The 13,736-nt window shown below is 37.7% G+C and overlaps 1 protein-coding gene across 4 annotated transcripts in view; it reads right to left on the bottom strand.

Annotated features, from left to right (window-relative positions):
- Positions 1-394: 394 nt before the first annotated feature.
- Positions 395-13,736, bottom strand: part of LOC138694438 (sialin-like) — a 246,340-nt gene continuing 232,998 nt past the window's right edge. For all 4 annotated transcript variants that reach the window (XM_069818147.1, XM_069818146.1, XM_069818145.1 and 1 more), the window contains one exon: positions 395-1,422. In XM_069818147.1, the coding sequence (XP_069674248.1) occupies positions 1,240-1,422 (183 nt within the window). In that variant the 3' untranslated portion in view covers positions 395-1,239. The remainder of the gene's footprint in view (positions 1,423-13,736) is intronic.

The following is a 13,736-nucleotide window of genomic DNA, read 5'->3' as shown; positions in this document are numbered from 1 at the left end:
CTTGAATAAAGAATTACAACTTTCATTATAAATAAAGAATTTCATTTATATTAACAACTATATTATTTTACATATTCAACCGTAATACATGTAAAAGTCTTTGCAATTCCAAAACCTGAATATAACATTAAATTGGCCTGTCAACAATACAAGCCATAACACAAGTAAGAACATTGTAAAATTCTACAACAACTTATATTGCAATACTACAGTAAGTTCTTCCAGTCGGGTAGCTATTTCTGTTGTATGATGTTCTGTTTTTTCATAACCAGATAAGTAAAACCGCATTTATCAGATGATGCACAGTATAAATATAACATGATGTTTTATGGAACGTTAGAATTACCATAGTAAAAAATTTAAAAGGAACACGAGTTGACCAAAATGTGCACACTTATGGTTTTAAAAATATGTGAATAAAAATAATTACGAAAATATAAGATATTAAAACGGTTATTGTTTGAGAAAGACAATATGATGTGGTATATCTATAAAAAGATAAATAAAACATTGTATTTCATTTTTCGGACTGTGTACTATTTATGCTGAAATCTAGTATTATCATACACAACATAATACTGAAGTCTGGATCTCTTCTTTCTACACCGACTTGCTGTAAATATTAGTGGAATCTGTTGCGGGAAATTACAATTACTTGGATTATTTTCCCAAGCCATTCATTTTTGTTTTTTATCTCTTTGTAGTTCACAAAGTTTCTATCACCGGTGCAGAAAACAACGGAAAACTGATGCATCTAATATTCCTGAATCATCAAATGTAATAGGCCTACTCTCCAAATGAATCATTATAGCTTTCTGCAAGTTAAGTTTAAAACTAATATTTATGAACATGGTGATTAATTCAAGAAATTAATAAAAATATGGCTATCTCGAGGTCTGTAAAAAAAACATAGCTATATATCTTTTACTACAAACAGAATTATCACGAATTCGGATAACTTAAACTTTGATGAAGGAACTTGCAATCACGTGATGAGTAAAGGAATGTAATTCTGATCACAATAGTCAGTTCTACACTGTAAGGACATATTCCTCACTAGCCTTGATATAACAATGTATAGGTACTATAAAAAATGTCACTTTTAAAATAATTATTGCGTTTCATTTGAAACTGAACCGTCAAAGCGGCGAATATCCAGGCGGCAAGAGCTGTCCTTGTCGCGGTCAAGTACTTTTCATTTTAGCGCTGCTTGAAGGATGTCCAAGCCTCGCGCCTGTGCTACAAGGAGTCAACCTCCATGGCGTTGTTAGAGTAGCAGTGGTCACTCTTGTCGCGTCGCGGCTCCTCTGGCTCCCTGGCCCAACTCTGCAGCTCTCCTGACGCGAAGAATCCGTATACAACCGCCCCTATCAGGTAGATGCCGCTCGCGATGTAGAACACGATCTGCCACTCCGAGGCGCTCTGTTACAAACAAGTTTATAAATTACTTAGTGAAGGAGTGACTAAGTAAATGAGAAATGTATGTATGTATGTATGTATGTATGTATGTATGTATGTATGTATGTATGTATGTATGCATGCATGCATGTATGTATGTATGTATGTATGTATGTATGTATGTATGTATGTATGCATGCATGCATGCATGCATGCATGCATGTATGTATGTATTTTTATTAGGTTATTTTAAGACGCTGTATCAACATCTCAGGTTATTTTGCGTCTGAATGCGATGAAGGTGATAATGACGGTGAAATGAGTCCGGGGTCCAGCACCGATAGTTACCCAGCATTTGCTCGTAATGGGTTGAGGGAAAACCGCGGAAAAAACCTCAACCAGGTAACATGCCCCGATCGGGATTCGAACCCGGGCCACCTGGATTCGTGGCCAGACGCGCTGACCGTTACTCCACAGGTGTGGACTGTATGTATGTATGTATGTATGTATGTATATATGAAGTCTATATACAACAGCATGCTCCACCACTAGTTCCTGCAGTACTACATGCCTTGGTTTACATTTGACAATACGAATATATCTATATACAATATTAACATGTGATGAATACTTCCTTGCTTACATTTAACGTTATATACTCACTAATCCTGAGCTATCTAGTTATTATTCCTATTTACATTTCATTGAAATATATATTGTTCATTGATTATAACATTGACTTAGCCTAACAAGTTGTGGTTCTTATTTGCACTTACTTAAATTATAATTGTTCGTTACTCATCCTAACAAGATGTGATTCCTATTTACACTTATAACACTAACTAATCCTAACAAGTTGTGATTAACATTTACACTCATTTAAATAATATACTGTTCATTACAATCCTCTTACGTTATTTCTATTTACACTTACATCACTAATTCTAAGAAGTTGTGATTCCTATTTTATGCCTTTGTTATGTATTTTATTGTAGTTTTCCTAAGTCTATACTATTCGCAAATTTGATTAATTGTTTTGTATACTTATTAGCTAATTTGTCTTTGTCTATGGGCCACCTTTCACCACTCCTATGTATACAATTTGCTAGAGTTTTTCTTTCATTTTTAAATTTGATGCAGTCATATATTACATGGTCCACTGTTTGTTCGCCTACACCGCATACACACATAGCACTGTCCTTGATTTTGAAACGATAGAAATAGGCATTTATATTCCCGTGTCCAGTCACAAGCGTTGTCAAGTTGGAAGACATCGGTATTTTCTTCTTTAATCTCACGCTGACCTTCGGGAAGAACGATTTCGTCAAATTTCCTTTGGTGGTTGACTCCCATTCCCTTTCCCATATTTCCTCGCTTATGGTTGCCAGTTGTTTCTTCACGGCACTTATTGGAATCCTGTCGTAACTCGTCTGTAGATCACCGTCTCTCGCTGCTTGCTTCGCCAGGCGATCCGCTAACTCGTTGCCGTAGATCCCAGCATGCGCTTTAACCCAGCTGAATTTCACTGTCCAGTTGTCTTCTTCTACAGATTTAATTTTATTTCGAATTTCTTCAATTAAATACTTGTGACTTTTTTTGTTCTTTAGGGAATCTAACGTGATTTTGCTGTCAGTGTAGATTGCCACTTTACGCTCGTCAATCGGCACTTCTCTGATGTTGAGACCTTTTAAGCTGTCCAATGCTTTCATAATTGCAAGTTGCTCAGCTTGATTATTTGAACATTTTTTGTACAACTTGAATTTCAGTTGGTGTGTTAATGCCTGATTTCTGAACATGGCTATTCCTGATCCAACTCCTTCATCACTTTTGCTTCCATCTGTGTATATTTCGTATGTGTATTCTTCGCCTTGTCTTGTTTCGTGAATTTCTACTGATTTTGAAGGGTGTGTCCAATTTTTGTAATTAACTATCTGGTCAACATTATGAGTTTCGTAATTATTACTTCCTTTTACTTGGTGGATGATCGCAATTTCTTTTAGTTTTAGATGTACAGGAGTCAGTCCCGTCAGAATGCAGAGAGCTTCATAGGACGCAGTACGATATGCCTTTGCTATCCGTAAGCTTATTAGTCTCTGTACCTGTTTAAGTTTCCGGATATTGTATTCCTTGTCCAGAGCGCTTATCCATACTGGTGCCCCGTACGATAAAAGTGGCAGAATTGCACCATTATAAATTGTCCATAGAGCTTTGTAATTTAATCCCCAGCTTATTTTTGCTGTTTTGGAGAGAGCGTTAATAAGCTTTTTGCATCTCTCTGCGACGTAGTCGATGTGTTGGTTGAAGGTGAATCTTTTGTCGATTATAATTCCAAGATATTTCATCTGATCGACCTGTTCTAACTGTTTATTATTTAGAAATATGTGTATTTCTTTATTTTCCCTTCGCTTTCTTCGTGTTACTAACATAGTTTTTGATTTCTGTTCATTGAACCTGGATTTGTTGTTTTGGGTCCAGGATGAAATTTTTCGCATTTCAATATTTGCATAATTCTCAGCTTCAAGAATTGATTTTCCCTTAGTTATGACTATCAGATCGTCTGCAAATGCTACTGCTTTAGTGTGTTCTGTATAGTCTAAACTGAGAATGGAATTGTATTGTAGGTTCCAGAATCCTGGCCCGCAACAGGATCCTTGCGGGCAGCCTTTGCTTATGTTTTTGTCTACTTTAGCGTTGTTCACTGCTAATGTTGCTGTTCTCTGGTTAAAATAATCGTCCGCAAGCCTATACAGATTTCTTGGGCACTGGAATTTCCTCAGGGCTTGCATGATCCCCGGCCAGCAGGCTGAGTCAAAAGCTCCCTGAATATCTAAGCTTACTAGCACCAAATACATGTTTTCCTTTAGATGTTCCTCAACATACTCTTTTAGTGCCATCGCGGCGTCCACTGTGCTAGTTTGTGGAGTGAATCCGAACTGCTTGTCGGACATCAGGTCTTTTGAATTAACATGATACATAATTCTGTTAATTAACAATTTCTCTAACACTTTTCCCCCTGTGTTTAGGAGGCTTATTGGTCGGAATTTAGTAACCTCCTGGCAGTACTCTTTTCCTGGCTTTATTATGGGAGTTATTCTTGCCTTCTTCCATTGTTGGGGGAAATTACCTCTCCTGAGACAATTGTTATATATCGCCGTCACAAATCTTGGTAAAATTTTCGATACTTGAAGTAAGATTCTGCTCGTTAATCCATCTTCTCCTGGGGTTTTATTTGGGTCCATATTTTCTAGAATGTGTACTATTTCTTGCCGGGTAAATTCCACATCATCTTGAGTTTCCAGGGGATGTTTGTTATCTTCTCTGACTTGCTTATGGTAGTTGTTGTCTGTTGTTTCGTCGTCTTCTGGTACAAAATGATCTATCATATGCTGCAGCGTTTCTTTTAGGTCGGATGTATGAGAGCCGTCTGGTTTCTTTAAAGTGGTTAGAGGTGTTGTGTGATTGTTTTTTCCAGACGCTAAGCGGTAGACCGCGTTCCATGGGTTGTTTGTTGGAGTTAGGCTGCAGTACTTTTTCCAAGACACGATTTTCTCCTTTGTTATGGTTCTTTCGTATTTTCTTTTAGCTTCTAAGTATTGATGCCTTCGTTGTTCTCTCAGCTCTTCGTTGTTTTTAGTTTTCTGGTATCGCCTTCTTGTAGCATATGTATGTATGTATGTATGTATGTATGTATGTATGTATGTATGTATGTATGTATGTATGTATGTATGTATGTATGTATGTATGTATGTATGTACGTATGTATGTATGTAGGGTAATTCCGGGTTAGATGGCCATAGTTTTTTAAATCACTTAGAACAGGGTAACCGATTGGTAAAGAAATACGAAACAAATCAAATACGTTCCTTCTAGGTTATATTTCTCCACTACAGTGCCTCAGGGCGCATAGAATTCACTGATGTAATAAAAAAATACGTTTGAAATATAATACGCCACTGGCCATCTCACCCAACATATATGGGTGAGATGGCCATAGGATATAGGGATAGATGGCCACCATTATTTTTAAGTAAATTCATAACAATGTTTTGTAAAACAATGAGGTTTTATGCATTGGACACATAAATATAGTGTCTAAGTGCATAATTATGATTGTTTGAAATTTTTCAACAACTTTATTTTTTGTTTTTTTCCCCTTTTAGTGAATTTTCCTTAAAGCAACACAGAAATAAATTGAAACGCTTATGAACACATTATAATAATAATCCGAGGCACGACAGCCCATGAAGGACCATGATCGACCAGCCGGCTGCTGGCCTCACGTCCACATGTCGAAGCAGAGGTGGACGATCATCCAACCAAATGGCGGTATCGTGTGATTAGCCCGATGATCCCCCCAGCCGTTACAGCAGGCTTTCTTAAACGGATTTCGCTATCTATCGTAGTTACCCAAGTGCATCACGATGCTGGGTGGGCACCGGTCCCATATACTGGCTCAAATTTCATGAGATAATTTCTTCCCCCATGAGGACTCGAACCAGCGCGAATTCCGTAACGCGAGTCCTAGGCAGGATGTATTAGGCCACGACGCGGGACCTTACGAACATGTTAATGAAACAAAATCCTGAAAGGTCAAAGTAACAGTATCTTTTCCAGTTGGTTTCCGGGATAGGAAGTGTTGTCTCACAAGGAAACAGATAAAAAAAGTTATTTTTTTTTCTTCCGCCATATTAATAATGTCAAAAGAAGTGCTTATACACATTTTGGCCACTCGACCGTAATTACCAGGCCATCCAGAAAGTGATTTTCCCTGGGGCCGTTTACAGAAAAAAACACAATTACATGGAAAGATTTATTGAAACGGATACAGCAATTGTTGCGCTAATTGTCAACGTATCTCCCACTGGAATTGAGACATTTTTCATACCATGGGATCAATTTTTGTACCATTGTGTCGTAGAAGTCAGCTTCCTGGGATCGAAACCAGCGTTGGACAGCCGCCTGCACCTCTCTACCGTCCCATGACATGACAGATGTCTCATTCCGGTGTGGAATGTATTGAAAAAAACAACTCAACAATTGCTATGTCTGTTCCAATAAATTTTTTGAATTAAATTGTGTTTTCTTTCTGTTAACGACCCCTGGCGAACTTTTTTTTACGGCCCTCGTAATTGCGGTCAAGTGGCCAAAATTTGTATAAGCACTTCTTTTGACGTTATTAACATGGTGAAAAAATATAACTTTTTTATCTGCTCCCATCAGAATGCTTGCTTGTCAGCCAATCAGAGAATATTGACAAGTTCTTCAGCAAAAATGTAAGCGAGACTATAGACATTGGTCCCTGTAAGGGAAAATCCATGTTCCTGCATATTTAATATGGCGAACAAACCTACATCCATTGTCATTGCCTATGTGTCACTTGGTCCCATTGCACCCTTTGTAGAATTGTCTGTTTTAACTCTACTTTCCAGAGCTTTTCTTGGAATATGAAATGTAATGAAGGCTTGACGTACAGAAGTGCCATATTTAATGACTTCAAAAGCACGGTGTAAGTCATCTTCAGTCCAAAGACGCGATTGCTGCCGGGCTTTGCTTTATATTTGATCGGAATCTAGAAATAACGATACTTTTAACATAATATTCCTCAATTGTAGGCCATCTATCCCGGAAAAATGCTGGCCATCTCTTCTTTTTTACGGGAGAGATGGCCATACCGCGTAATAAAAACTGGCAACGGTGAAGAGAAGAAATATAGTTAAGATAGAATGTTTAAAGATGCCTTACCTCTTTAATAATGTTTCCAGCAAATTTCCCCACAAACGCAGTATTTCTCTATTGTTATTTCAGAAGCTGAAAAATTATTGCTTGCTCACAGACTCACGACCGGCTACAAAACGCGGAAATAATAACCTTACGTTTTCGCAGGTGCAACAATCACTTCGTTTAATTAACATCTGGCGGCAAACCGATTTTCATTCGAAACAGATGATTAGAATAAAAATAAGAGCGGTTGGTCGTCTCACCCGCATGGCTATCTCCCCCGGAATTACCCTATGTATGTATGTATGTATGTATGTATGTATGTATGTATGTATGTATGTATGTATGAGTGTGTACGTATGTATTTATGTATGTATGTATGCATGTATGTATGTATGTATGTGTGTATGTATGTATGTATGTATGTATGTATGTATGTATGTATGTATGTATGTATGTATGTATGTATGTATGTATGTATGTATGTAAGAAACTAGTGAGGAGCTACAATAGGTGAATATGTAATTGAGAATACATGTAGGAATGGACGTACTGTCTGTGACTGGAATTGCGACCCTGAAAAGAATTTGGAATGGTGGCATTGTAGTTAAGAGTATACGAATAGGTGTGGTACTCTACTACTTGAAATACTATTTCACTTACCGATAACCTTATTGTAAAATTTGAAAGAATCAGAAGTATCACCGAGCTGTTAGAGTGTTAGACCATTGTTATCGGCCGGTCCTGCATAAATCTGACAGATAGCCCATAAGAATGGCACTCTTGTTGTGCGACAGAGGAGTGGCTGTTTCCAATCACAACTTCCTTATCCTCAGGACCAGAGATTTCGGCCATCGACCTAAAGTCCGGTTCCCACGATGCGTGTATCCCTGCATGTTTATTTGCTGGCCAGCAAGCCTGATGCTGTACTGGGTACGCTTATGGCTCTCAAGTTTGTTTCGATGTTTGTTACCGTTCATACGCAGCGGACTCCCAAGCCTTGGTTTTTCTGAACCGACGCATGCGAGATCCGAGGTGAGAGGGTCTCGCATCTCGCAATTATAGAAACCACTCACTGTCTCTCGTGTAGTCCAGATTTGTGCGAGGAGGACCTCGCATCTCGCACGTCGCATGCGTTAGTTCAGAAAAACCAAGGCTTTACAATTCAAATCGTCTGCTGCTTCAACTATTGCTAACACTCATGATGAAGAAGAAACTAAACTATAAGTGGAAAACAACTAAAGCCCTACATTAACAATAGTAAATTTTGTAATAAAGTAACTAAACCAGGAGTGTAAAATAGCTAAGTCCCATATTTAATTGCTGTATTCTTACAAGCTAAAGAACATAGAAAAAAAAACAGATTTAGTTGGAAAACAATGAACTTGTTAACACGGTTCTAGCATTCAAGCTAACACATAAAATAGCAGGCTACCTAATCTGGAAATCCAACATGATAGTTAATAAAGCAGTCAGCAGTGGACAGAATTTCTAGCAAGCAAGCAAGCACGCAGAACTACCATCATCGCTCCTAGCATGCAATCCATTACAGAAAAACGCACTTTGGGAATCGAGTGAGTGAGTGAGTAAGTGTGAGAGTGAATGAGCGAGCGAGTGAGTGGGGGAGCCTGTCAGTCAGTCAGTCTCCATCCCTGATGCTCTAGGGGTTACTGTAACAATATATTAGATTTAGAGTGTTCAAAGTCGGTAATGAAATTTAAAGAACACCATAACTATTTAGCATAGCTTAAGCTGAAACAGTAGAAAAACCGGGGTTCTCATGCCGTACAATTAATACGCAAGAAGAAACCATGTCCCTAATTAAGAGGACCCCAGCCACAGACCTATTTGCCGTCCAGCTCTTCCTCATAGCACAAAACTCTTTGCTTTGTCGACAGATATCTTCCCGGCCAACGTTTCCGCTGAAGTCGTAGATTTTTCTGCAGATCAGAGTCTCTCATAAGACTACACAGCCTTCGATAGACATGTGGGTGACGTAGGGAATAAATATGGTGACAGATACTATAATCAATTGGCTGCAGTGTACAAGTATTTTGAGTTGGACAGTGGAAGGGTCCTCGAAATTAAGAAGTAACCAAATAAAGTACTTTATTTAAATTACATGTTTTACTGAGGAATAGGCTAATTCCTTGTGTACATCAACCTGCTGGCTTCTTATACAAGCCTCGGAATCATGATTGGTGGTAGTGATTACTATAGGCTACTATCCGCTGAATTCGATGTTCGAGGATTTAAACCAGGCAGAAAGGAATGTATTTAAAAGAGCAATAAATTCCTTAGCGTGGCTTCCACCAGGACACAAATATAGTTATGGATTCCATATAGTACATTCACGGTGTGTAAAAGAACCCATAGATAATCTAGGATCAATTTCTTTACATTCCTAACTCACGTTGAATTTCGAAGCTGGATTTAATTACTTCCATGGTTTTCGAAAATTTTAACGATTTTTGTAGAAGACTTCAGAACCCTCACAGTAAACAATACTTCGTTCCATAATGTCTGACAGGAGATGTAAACATTGCCAGCAGGGGGCGAGCAGTATAATTGTTATTCAACCAATGGCAGAGGCCTCATTCCACGCGTCTTGAAGTTAGGCGCGGGTAGAACGCTTCAGACCGTCCAACGTCAAGTCAAGCGTAGAGTGAGACCTCTGCCATTGGTTGAATAGCAATTATACTTCTCTCCTCCTCTGCCGGCAATGTTTACTTCTCCTGTGAGACATTATGGAACAAAGTATAGTTAGAGCACGTAAAGATGATCAGGCAAAAAAACAAACGTTAACGCGCTAATAAATATAATAAAAATAGGTCAATCTGAAAAACTCTCACGAGTCCGCGACAAGATTTAAGATTTAAAATATGACTGCTGGTAATGAACAAATGAATGAAAAGACGAGAAATTATAGATGGATAATTAAAGTAAATGCACAAGTAATTCTGCCAACATCATACTACTTAAATAACTGGATAAATACATATGAAATAAGCTTGACCACAGCACACAAATATGAATATAAGTATTTGTGTCATATACATTGAAACTAGAGGACTGGTATTGTTCGGCAGCATTCATACGCACAAACCTTAGCACTCCTTTTGTTGTGCGCCTGCCCTTTGGTTCTAGTTCAACCTTCACGTCTTTAAGGTGGAAGTACACCATTGTCTGCGAAAATTTAGTGAAATTATTTTTTTTATATATATAACTCAGCTACTATAAAAGCTAAGTAAATAAAACTATCCATGCTTAATATACATTACATTACACTTTATAAAACATTAATCAGAATATTAAAATAGTTAATAATTATCTGTAACAATAATATCAAATTTACATATCTTTTTTACAACCGTAAAGCTTTTACATAATAATATACAATTAATTAAATATCTGCATGATTCTTTTACTGGAATGTTTTAAAGACCTACATCAACAACATAGTCTAGGATCTTTTACCTCTTCCTTCAAGAAATATTTGTTCTTTAATTGTTACTTTCTATAGGCCTATTACATTTTCTAAATTTTTATTACACAAAAATATTTCCTGAAGGAATATATTTTGATGTAGGTCTCTAAAACATTCCAGTAAAAGCATCATACAGATATTTAATTAAGTGTATATTATTATTATTATTATTATTATTATTATTATTATTATTATTATTATTATTATTATTATTATTATTATTATACTTTACGGTTGTAAAAAATTATGCAAATCTGATATTATTTTCACAGTTAATTATTAGCTATTTTAATATTCTGAACAGTATTTTATAAATGTAATATATGTATATTAAGAGTGAAAAGTTTTGTTCATTTAGCTTTCATAGTACACAGGGTGGAAGTGAAATAACCCTGCAGATTGAAGAGGACGATAGATTACGTAGCTGAGATATACAGGGTGGAAGTAAAATAACCCTGCAGATTGAAGAGGACGATAGATTACGTAGCTGAGATATACAGGGTGGAAGTAAAATAACCCTGCAGATTGAAGAGGACGATAGATTACGTAGCTGACATATACAGGGTGGAAGTAAAATAACCCTGCAAATTGAAAAGGACGATAGATTACACTTAAATAAATAGAAAACCTATATTACGTTTTGTGGTTAAATGTACGGCTAATTAGACAATTAAGTTAGAACTTTCCGCAGTCTGGCAACATCGCCGCTAACACACTCCTCTTCCTTCTTTCCGTAATACTGATGTAAGAGATCAACGAACACAGGTCTGTTTCCCTAGGTCAGGCATGTCAAAGTGAGCCATAGATGGCATTGAGCCCCATGCTTAGTTGACCTCTGCACTAGAATTAGGTGGTGTGAAATGGATACCAATAATAAGTAAATTTCTAAATGAAAATTGGATGTTTTACAGTAAGTGGCAATTTTAGGAACTTGAGATAATTATCGGTACTGACGTCTTGGTAATTAATACATGTTATTTTAACAATGTTCTACTTGCATTGGAATTAACTAAGTAGTATTTAATGAAAGGCTTGTATTATGACAGAAGACGCTTTCCAGAAAAGTGGAATTATTTACGTGGTTATTTTCGCACTGAAAATGCCAAACTATCTAAGGTACGCTTAGTAGATCCTGGAGACAAATATAATTGATCCTGGCACTTTTAAAAATTGTTATTGCTTTTTAAAGACAATTTTGAAAATCAGAGTGACTTTAGTTACACTGACTCGCAGATACAAAAAAGATTCGTATTGAACATCCAGACTTTTTTCCCAGATACCAGCTAGGCTACGAGCGAAGAACTCGATAACCAGCCAGGCTTCGTCTTGTACACACCCTATCGTGACGGAAAGCCTTAGCGCCGCTGCGGATAGTGGAAAAGTCGCTTAGTTTAAAAATAGGAAAGGCCTGCTGTTCTTAAATGTAAGTTATGATTATGAAAAGTAGCCTAACGATTCAAGTAACAGTGATTAAGTATTGTCTTATAGTACAATAGGCCTACACCATTTCATAGACTTAAAACAAAATATTATTAAAAATGTACATTCACTACGCCAGGCGGTATAGGCAACTTCTCTGACAAACCAATGAAGCGTGTTGGCATATCTAATTCCCAAAGGCGTTTTTCGCGCAAGTACAAGTTTCAAGTACGTGTAACAATCAGTGTATTCCGAATCTCACCGGTCCGGTGGCATCAATGACGTCACGTTGCAGCGAAATAAGGAATAAAACCGCTGGAAGGATCGATGCCGTCATGGCGACTGTACAAGTTGTTTTTTGTGCTACGCTAGCAAAATTTTGCGAAATTTTCGTACTCCCATCTCGTTCAAAGAAAAGATAGCATAAACAATTTATTTCTTGAACCAGTAGTAATAACTGGTCCGTTGACATGTTCGCTCATAAGCCATTAACATATTGTTTTTACGTTGTGCTCATTACAAACAATACAGCAGAACTAAAGCAGGACACACCGCCATGACACAACAGTGCACGATGTTATTCGTCTGCTAATTCCCGCCCTATATAAGAACCAATCAGATTCACTGATGGCACCGGTGCGACACCGGTGGAGCATCAATGACGTCAACGGTGGAATTCGGAACACCGTGATGCCATCGGATTGTTCACTGGTGAGATTCGGAATACGCTCAATGTTATGGCTGTAATGTGTGTGTGTGTGTGTGTGTGTGTTTGTCTCTAATGCCTACCCATTTCACTTTGCGCGATTCGGGTTCCGCATACTGCGGATAGATGGCAGTACTATGACCCATTTTCAAATTGCACACCACTTCGGCGGGCCACGTTATGCATGATGTGTATCTGTGAAGAGTTATGTCGTGTACTAGGGTGAGTATACTCGTATGTTAAGAGTTCGTGTGAGTGTAGTAGAATGGGTGATGATGATGATGATGATGATGATGATGATGATGATGAAGAAGAAGGTGAGAAAGGGTGAAGGGGAAACCCGGTGCCAGCAGGTAGCCTACGTCTGTCGAATAGCACCAAGGGGGCCGCCAGTCTTAACGTCCCCATCCGACGGACGAATCACTATCAACAGTGACATATGCCTTCCCTTCATATGCACTGCGGAGAGATTTGGGATTTAACCCAGGCATATTGGTGCACAATTTAGTGATTAGAAGGTGTGCATCGCCATCTCTCCTAGTCCCGAGGAAGAAATTTTACATGTGACTATCCCCATGTTTTAATTCATAATTGGAGTGGAAATAAATAGCAGCAAACGAAAGAACTAATTCTCTCGCTACCTTAGTTGGCTTATGGATTAAGCAATGTAGTGCTTTCTCGCATTTAATCAAGTAAGAAAATATATCACAAGGTGTCTATTCAAATAATTACTTTATATAGTTATATAGTTAGTTGGTTGGCCAGATCACCGGACGTGGGAATTTTTACCTGTGAAGATTTTCTTCAAACCTCTAGTGCACTCTAAAATATCCCGACAGAGCAGAACTACAGCACCAGTTCCATGAAACTTTATTATTGCAATCTATGACCATCACGCTCTTTGTGAAACAAAAATCCTGTGACTTTAAGAATAAATAATAACTTGTTCTACTATACATTCTTTTCATATTTTTAAATATTTCAGAAAATCTCTAAGGAAATATACTC

This window comes from Periplaneta americana, chromosome 2 (assembly GCF_040183065.1).
Source record: "Periplaneta americana isolate PAMFEO1 chromosome 2, P.americana_PAMFEO1_priV1, whole genome shotgun sequence".
Classification (NCBI taxonomy): Eukaryota; Metazoa; Arthropoda; class Insecta; order Blattodea; family Blattidae; genus Periplaneta; species Periplaneta americana.
Note: the sequence above shows the minus strand (reverse complement) of the source record. Positions and strands in the feature narration are given on the sequence as shown.